At 37.8% G+C, this 9,039-nt stretch overlaps 1 protein-coding gene across 15 annotated transcripts in view; it reads left to right on the top strand.

The window, feature by feature from the left end:
* The first annotated feature begins 1,384 nt into the window (after positions 1-1,384).
* REV1 (DNA-directed DNA polymerase) overlaps positions 1,385-9,039 on the top strand; it is a 49,633-nt gene continuing 41,978 nt past the window's right edge. For all 15 annotated transcript variants that reach the window (XR_016080054.1, XR_016080053.1, XR_016080052.1 and 12 more), the window contains exons 1-5: positions 1,385-1,725; positions 1,818-1,956; positions 2,048-2,163; positions 2,265-2,341; positions 2,697-3,214. Coding sequence is in view for 8 of the 15 variants with exons in the window: in XM_019200141.2 (XP_019055686.1) it covers positions 1,517-1,725; positions 1,818-1,956; positions 2,048-2,163; positions 2,265-2,341; positions 2,697-3,214 (1,059 nt within the window). In the remaining 7 variants the exon portion in view is untranslated. The remainder of the gene's footprint in view (positions 1,726-1,817; positions 1,957-2,047; positions 2,164-2,264; positions 2,342-2,696; positions 3,215-9,039) is intronic.

Genomic DNA, 9,039 nt, shown 5'->3' with positions numbered 1-9,039 from the left:
TTCATCAGTTTGATGAATAAACCTAACTGAAATTAATTATTGTTATTTTTGTATTATAAAAATTTTATTAAAAGTAGTATATAAAATATGAATAATTATTAATTATTTAAAAAGTTGAAAATATAAAACACAATTGTATACTCTTATGTGTTTCTATTAGGGTCATTTACTTGAACGCTCCTTTATGAATGGCAATTTTCCCCATCCTTGACGAGGACTCGGCTTCCCCAACCCGCTAGGGTCGAGGATGGGGATTGTTTTGGCGGGGAAAGGGCAAGGGACGATGATTAATAGGAATCCTTAGTTGGGGTCAAGGATGGGGATTGAGGCCCCCGCCCTGCCCCGATTATATATATATATATATGTTAAATATTATTTATATTAAATATACTATTATATTATTTATATTATATATATATCAAAACATATTTAAAACATTATTTGTAATTTAAATTTTTATTTTGTTTTAAATAAATTTATTTTAAAAAATACTATTAATTGAAAATAATTTGGGGATTCGGGTCCCCATGGGGAACTCATCCCTTTCAGGGATTGGGGATGGGGGTTAATTTTAGAATCAGGGTCAGGGATGGGGAATATGATCCCCACCCTGAACCCGCCCCCCGTTGCCATTCCTATACACCTTATTGTTTTACGTATTTACTTAAACCTACCTTATAGTTTTTATTTTATTAAAACATCCCATATATTTTACAACTTATTTACTTAATCAACCTTTCATTAATGAGTGTTTGTTTTGCCATTAGGCCCATGATTTTTTATTCCCAAAATACTCTTAACACATTTTTTTTTACAGAAAACAAAATTGACCAAATATAACTAATAGAGTAATTGCCCGCGTCTTATTAATGGAAAAAATGATATTTTTATTTTTATTTTTTTAATTAAATTTATTTATATAAACATTATGATCAACACCGTGATTTTCACTATCATCTAATGGAAGATTGATTAAATCCATTGCAAATTATAAATGGTGTTTTAGTAAAATACTAACTATAGGGTAAATTTTAATAAATTCATAAAACTATAAAAGGTATTTTAGTAAATAACTATTTCTATTATTTAACTTTATCTTAATAAATCCCATGCGGTCCCCGCTAATATATTAAAAAATTTGGTTCATAACCAAGCTCAAACTTGTGAGCTTTTGAATCTAGCCGTAATAGAGCTCAAGTTTGGCTCATAGTTTCGGGGCTTAAAAAAACAAAATTAAGCCATTTTCAAACGGATATTTAAACGTTTCTGACGGATGATAAAATAAGTAGGATGGTTGGTTGCAAATTACAGGGTTATCTTAGTAAAATGCAAACTACCTCGGGGTGTCTATTTAAATGATCTTTCATAATTTTTATAATTTGAACCTCGAAATACAATACAAGCAATCAACAGAGATTTGAGATTTGCGCGCTTACCTTTCCTCGCACCGTTCAGGATCCATTGCTCCATTTCCGAATGCCAGCAGGGTTTTTGGTTAAAGCGCAATTATAGAAAAATGAGTTTTGATTCTTCTCGCTCGGCGAATTCAGTTGGCAAGTCGAAGAGGAATCTTAATTCCAACTCTTCAAATCCTTCCGAAGGAAGCAATAAGAATAACAAGAAAAAAAAGATCAACCAGAAAACTCTTGGCATGGCCTGGGGTGCCAATTCCCTCTCTTCTTCCAGATCCTTCTCTCGCAATTCCCCTTTCACTGATTTTGGAAGGTCTCTCCCACTCTCTTTCTCTCTCTCTCTCTCTCTCTCTCTCGATTTATTGGAGCTATCTATTCATTTTTTTAACTGACGATTCTCTGTAGCTACATGGTGGATAAAAACCGAAAACTTCGAAACCAATTCGATGCGGATGCTTCAACTTCTTCGCTTAGCGAGTCTGGTAAAGCTATATTTCATGGGGTTTCAATTTTTGTTGACGGGTTCACAGTTCCCTCTAGTCAGGTTTGTTCATTATTTTCAATTTTGTGTATTTCTTTCTAAATTTAGTACATTCATGTAGTTGTGTCCTTGGTTTTAATAAGTTGGCGTCCAGGAGCTTCGAGGTTATATGTTGAAACATGGAGGCCGCTTTGAGAATTACTTTTCGAGGCATCGTGTTACTCATATCATCTGCAGTAATCTTCCTAACAGCAAACTTAAGAACTTGAGGTTTTTTCTCCCATTTATTCTTTGCATTTTCTTCTCCAAAACCAATATTGTGCACTCTCTTTAACTTATCTTTGTTCTTATTGTTGGTAATTCTGGCACAGGTCCTTTAGTGGTGGGCTTCCAGTAGTGAAACCAACATGGGTATTGGACTGCGTTGCTGCCAATAGGCTTCTGAATTGTAAGTTATCTTGTTCTCGATTTTGCAGCAGCCAATTTTGCTTAGCGTATTTAATTTTTCTACCATATGGTGCTGCGGCTGCTGCCGTGCTGCAGAAATATTATTTACTGTACCAGTAAGAAATAGGTAATGGATGATGGAATTTGTTTAGTTGATATAATTGGAATGCAAAAATGTCAGACACCATTCTTATCATTAGAAGGGTGAGTATAAATGCTTAAAATTGTACATTAGAAATGTTCCCATTGAAATATCTGCTATTTGCTCCATCTTTGTTTGTTAAATGATGGTGAACCGCTGCTGAGTTTTATGTGGATAACAAGTATTGAAACAATATATTTTTTCTGTTCTCCAGGGGTTCCTTATCAACTAGACCAGCTTGTGAAGGAAACATGTAACCAGAAAAAATTGTCGGCCTTCTTTTCTCTCAATGGAAACTTTGTATCTGAGGGTTCTGAAACTTCTGCAAGCTTCCATGAGAAGCTTGAAACTAAGGACTCATTGTTAAATGATTGCATGATTAAGAATGCATTGTTATCTGAACCAGAGGAATCCATAAATGACACAAAACAATGCATTGGGGAATCTGTCTTGCATGAAAAGTCTTCTGAAGTGGTGGAAGAACAACCATCTTCTGATGATGTAAAATATGGTAATCTGAGATTGTTAGGTGCAAGTTCCACTGACATGGAAGATGAAAACAGTGTCAAATTGGTGTCTCAGTCGAGACCTGACAGCCCTTCGACTTCAGTCAACTACTACTTTTTGGATAGTAAAAATTCTGAAGGATCACCAAATTCAAGAAGAAAGAGTCCTTCTAATCAGTTGCATTCAACTCTTGGGGATCCTAATTTTGTGGAGAACTATTTCAAGGTAATGAAATTGTCAATGCAGTTGCTTGTTTTCAGGATTATATCACATTGTGCATTTGTGGAATGACTCAGTTGAACTATCTTTAACATGAGGTTAGTTTCCACTAATGCACTTTTTTCCCCTAATTTGGAGAGCAATGCATATTCTATCCTTTCTTTTGCTCTTCTTGTACTCCTGCTATAAGACTTAGCTGCTAAAGTGATGTGGCAACATCTACACCTTGCAAATGCATGCATAGTAAGTTTATTGATATTTACTACTTAACATCTATTCTTTTCTTTTCTTGGTAGATTATGAAAGATAATTTCATACTCTTATATGATACTTAAGAACTAGACTTCTGTCCCATATTGTCAATAAAAGAAAGACCATTACCCAATGTTGGTCCCATCTCCCAACCATGTAGGCTCCTGAGAGGAGCGGACTGGATACAAACCTAACCTTTGGCTCTATCCTGTCTTGCCAATCATTCATCATCCTCATTATCATCTAAGCGTTGCCACAACTTATGGGTTGGCTACATGAATCTTGTTTCATCATTCCATTTTGTTTAGTGCCATATCCATGTTAAATTATGAGCGCTTAAATCCTTTCTTACTAGCTCAACCCATGTCCTCTTTGGTTTGCTCTTAAGCTTTTCTAGCCCCTTCAACTTGTAAAGATCACTTCTTCTTATGGGTGCTGTAGATGGTCTTCTTTGCATGTGACCAAACCATTTTATTCTATTGCCTTTCATTTTAATGGTAATTATAGGGGATGATCAGGAAGAGATTAAAAGACTAAAGGAGGTCTTGGCTGTTGAATTTGAGATCAAAGACCTGGGCCAACTGAGATACTTTTTTGGGATTGAAGTTGCAAGATCCAAAGAGGACATCTATATATGTTAACGGAAATACATCATTGATCTTCTTCAAGAGACAGGCATGATGGGGTGTAGGCCAGCAGATACTCCAAATGAACAGAATCATGGTCTACAGGAGTCAGTAGGAGAGGACTACCTTGATAAGGAAAGATACCAAAAGCTGGTGGGGAAGTTGACTTACCTGTCCCTCACTCGCCCTGACATTGCTTATGCTGTACATGTTGTCAGTCAGTTCATGCACACTCCTAAAATCCCTCACATGAAAGCTATGGAAAGGATCCTCAGATATTTGAAATCTTGCCCGGGGAAAGGGATTCTGTTCAGAAAAAACAGTAAAATTGAAGTTGAAGGATATACTGATGCAGATTGGGCTGGCTCAGTTGGGGACAGGAAGTCTACTTCTGGGTACTGCACCTTTGTTGGAGGAAATTTAGTTACTTGAAGGAGTAAAAAACAGAATGTGGTTGCTAGATCTAATGCAGAGGTCGAATATCGAGCTATGGCTCATGGTGTTGCTAAACTTTTATGGCTTAAGATCCTGCTTGGTGAACTTGGAATAAAGATTGAGTGTCCTCTCAGGTTGTACCGTGACAACAAGGCTGCCATCAACATTGCAAATAACCCAGTGCAACATGATAGAACTAAACATATTGAGATAGACCGTCACTTTGTCAGAGAAAGAATCGTCTCAGGAGAACTCTGCATCCCTTATACTCCCTCCGAGATGCAGATTGCAGATGTTCTGACTAAAGGGCTAGCTATAGTGAAATTCTTGGACTTACTTGGCAAGCTAAACATGATTGACATCCATGCTTAGCTTGAGGGGGAGTGTTGGTTCGGCTGTCTTAATTTGTATGTTTATCCTTGTTGGGTCTTAAGTCATTAGTTATTGGGCCTTAGTTATTGGGCCTAATCTTATTTACTGTTTATTTGACTAGGTGTCCCTTCACTAATCAGGGGCATTCTGGTCTATTTATGTAACATTATGTAATGTTGTTATATATAATAGATTATGGCTGGCTGAGAACTAATTCTGCCGCCCATCTCATATCTTCTTCTTCTTCTTCTTCTTCTTCTTCTTCTTCTTCTTCTCTCATTCGATAGCTCTATTTCAGTAAACAAGTGTTATAACTTTAAGTTTCATAAATCGTTTGTGTGCCCTAATGTCACATTCTTTGAGTCAGTTCCTTTTTTCTTCAATGCCGGGGTCTCTTCTTCTCCCTCTGTGGTTCCTCTTCCTGTTCCGGTAGTGGATCCCCTTCCCGTAGCTCCCACTCCTACCGCAGATGCACATCATATGCCAGTTACTACAGAGAGGCCGCCAATTACTCAAGTGTATACTCGCAGAAGTGCTTCGGCTCCTCCTCCACTTCAGCACCTGTCGACAGATCCTGCTATTGCTCCTTCTCCCTCGGATCTTCATCTCCCTATTGATTTGCAGAAAAGTAAACGTACTTGTACTTCTCATCCCATTTCAGACTATGTTTTCACTGCTCACCTTTCTGCTTCTCATTGCAAGTTTATATCATTACTCTCATCGGTTCTCATTCCCAAGACTGTACAGGAAGCCCTTGCCTCTCCAGGGTGGCGGCAAGCCATGGAAGAAGAACTCTCTGCTCTACAACATAATCATACGTGGGAACTCACCACCCTTCCTCCTGGTAAGCACACTGTTGGGTGTAAATGGGTCTATATAGTGAAGCATCTTCCTGATGGCAGTGTGGAACGATTGAAGGCATGGTTAGTGGCCAAGGGCTATTCTGAGTTATATGGTGTGGACTATATGGAGACATTCTCTCCTATGGTTAAAATTGGTTCAGTTCGGGTGTTGATCTCATTGGCTACTATGTATGATTGGCCTCTCCTACAACTTGACATAAAAAATGCCTTCCTACATGGTGATCTTGTTGAGGAGGTGTATATGGAGCAACCACTAGGGTTTGTTGCTCAGGGGGAGGCTGGTAAGGTGTGCAAGCTCAAAAAGGCAATCTATGGACTGAAACAATCTCCTCGTGCATGGTTCGGCAGGTTCAGTGAAGTGATGAAGGCCTTTGGGATGAAATAGTGTCAGGTTGATCATTCTGTGTTTAGCTATAACTCAAAAGATGGAAAAATCTTGCTAGTCGTGTATGTGGATGATATTGTCATAACTGGAAGTGACAACAATGGAATTGACAGGCTGAAAAAATTCTTACAGGACCACTTCAATACGAAAGATCTGGGGAAGCTAAAGTATTTCTTAGGAATAGAAGTTGCGAGGTCAAAACAGGGGATCAACCTATGTCAGAGGAAATATGTTCTTGATCCTACTTGAAGAAACAAGGTTGTTAGGTGCTAAACCAGCAGAGACTCCTATGGAACTCAATGCCAAGTTAAGTGTGGATGTAGGTGAAGAGTTTGATGATCCTGGAAGATACAGAAGGTTGGTGGGAAAGTTGAACTACCTGACCATTACCCGACCAGATATATCATTTGCTGTGAGTGTGGTGAGTCAGTTTATGCAACATCCCCGGGTTCCTCACTAGGAAGCTGTTATGAGAATTGTTAGGTACCTAAAGGGTGCTCCAGGTCATGGTTTGTTATACCAAAAAGGAGGACCTCTTGAGATAGTAGGGTACACAGATGCTGATTGGGTTGGCTCTATATCAGACAGGAGGTCAACCACAGGGTATTGTACCTTCCTGGGTGGCAATCTTGTAACTTGGAAGAGCAAGAAACAAACAGTGGTGGAAAGAAGTAGTGCAGAAGCAGAGTACAGGGCTATGGTCCATACCACATGTGAACTAGTATGGCTGAAGAACCTACTACAGGAGATGGGTTTCTCAATTGACAAACCCATGAAACTATACGGTGATAACCAAGCTGCTGTTCACATCTCATCCAATCCTGTCTTCCATGAAAGAACTAAACATATTGAGGTGGATTGTCACTTTGTGAGAGAGAAAGTGATAAGTGGGGTAATAACTACATCTCATGTGAGCTCAGGAAATCAGTGGGCAGATATCTTCACAAAAGGATTGTCTCGGGGAAGAATTGATTACATTTGTAACAAGTTGGGACTATATGATATATACTCTCCAGCTTGAGGAGGAGTGTTAGAATGCTTGAGTCAGGGGTATTTTGGTCATTCTGGTGTATCTTATTGAAAGTGAAATGTCTATTGTATCTGAGTTTAAGTTATATGTCCCATCTTCTATGAGGGACAAAATTGTCTTTCTTGTAACTCAAGTTTTTCATGAATAAAAGTCAAGTGGGTCGGCTAGGAGAGTGACTTTTGAACATCCTCTCTTCTAGTCTGGCCAAACACTCTTCTCCTCTCCTTATTCTTCTTTCTCTTTTCTTTCTTCTTCTCTACTTTGACCTAGAAACAATTAGGGTTTATTCACACTTTTTATCCGTCCACCCATCAGACATAAGAGAGCAGCCCCATTTTTCCCAAGACTCCTTATGGTGTTGAAGCAATGTTTTTGTATAATCAACCTCCTTCAAGAAAGGAACTCGCAACTCATAGTAACTTGGGATTTTTAATCCCAAACCAAATTGCCCTATTGCCTCTACCACTGCTTCAAAACTTTTCAAGTGTATGGTATTCAAGGGAATACCAGCTTGATAAAACCATCTAGCAGTGCGTATGCATACTTGCTCTATCCCTTTTTTATTATATGCATCACTAATAGTGGTTTGCTTCATCTTTTTCTGTTCTCTTCTCAACTTCACAATTTCTTCTGGGCTTGGAGTAGGAAAAAATTTATCCAAAGGCCCCTTTTGCCTTCTTATAGGGGGCTGTTTAGAACTTCTTTTTGAATCTGAAGTAGAAAGAATGTGATCACCGCTACCAAGCACTTCCACCTTGTCCCCCATCTCATCTTCATCTTCAATTATATTTTCAAAATTATCAAAATCAGGAATTCTGCCCTCTTTCATTGATTTTTTTCTCTGCATGTATGCTAATATCTCTTCTTTCACCTCTTTCGGGCATTTAGGACAGACTTTAACATTTCTTCTTCCACCAATTAAATGCTCTTTTGCTCTATAGATCCCTCCATTTGTCACTTTGCCACAAAATTTGCAAGTGACAGAATTTGTATTCTTTGGATCTTGCAAATAACAATATTTCCAGCCCAGGTCTTTCCTATTGCTTTCTTGAGTATTGTCGGACTTGTCTCCCATCTCTTTACTCTACTTGGTTTGCAAAATTTCCAATCGGCAAATAACAAATTGCAATTTGCAACTATCAATACTCATATTTGTGAACCTATCAGACTTTGAAAATAAATAAACTATTCTACTTGATAATAAAACAAATAAATAAACTACTCTATTTGATAATGAGAAAAACTGAACTGTTTTAATGAGAAAAAAACTGAAAAAAAAATGAGGCGGATCCCCTGTTTTTATGATAACAACTGAAAAACAATGGGGCAGAGTCCCTGTTTTAATAAGAAAAACTGAAAAAATGGGGCGGAGCCCCTGTTTTTATGATAAAAACTGAAAAAACAAATGGGGCGTAGCCCCTGTTTTTGTGCAAGAAGAAGAAAGGGGGCGGAGCCCCTGTTTTACTGTTCTCAATCTTTTCTTTCTTTTATTTTATGTATATCTTTATACTTTATATCAAAGTAAATAAAAGTTTTGATTACTCATAACAAAATACTGAATGTTGTGGCTGCTAGAACCTGGGGTATGACAAAATTAGCTAATGATGCTCTGGACCTTCAATACGAGCAGATATTGAAAATATGGTTTTACTTTTCATGGTCTCAGTTACTTATTTGGCATTTCAGTATTGGTGTCTGATTTGGTAATAGAGTATTTATACCAGGTAACATGTTTGCCATAGAAGCCACATAAATACTGGGGTGTATGTGTCATCTAATTCAGTTATGGAATATGCTATTTGTTGAAAAGGAGAAAACAGTTATGTATATTATCATTGACAGTACCACTCCATTGTTTTTCTTTTTCT

Source organism: Nelumbo nucifera, chromosome 1 (genome assembly GCF_055504915.1).
Source record: "Nelumbo nucifera cultivar China Antique chromosome 1, China Antique-T2T, whole genome shotgun sequence".
NCBI lineage: Eukaryota > Viridiplantae > Streptophyta > Magnoliopsida > Proteales > Nelumbonaceae > Nelumbo > Nelumbo nucifera.
The sequence above is the reverse complement of the archived record's forward strand: the minus strand, read 5'-3'. Positions and strand labels throughout refer to the sequence as shown.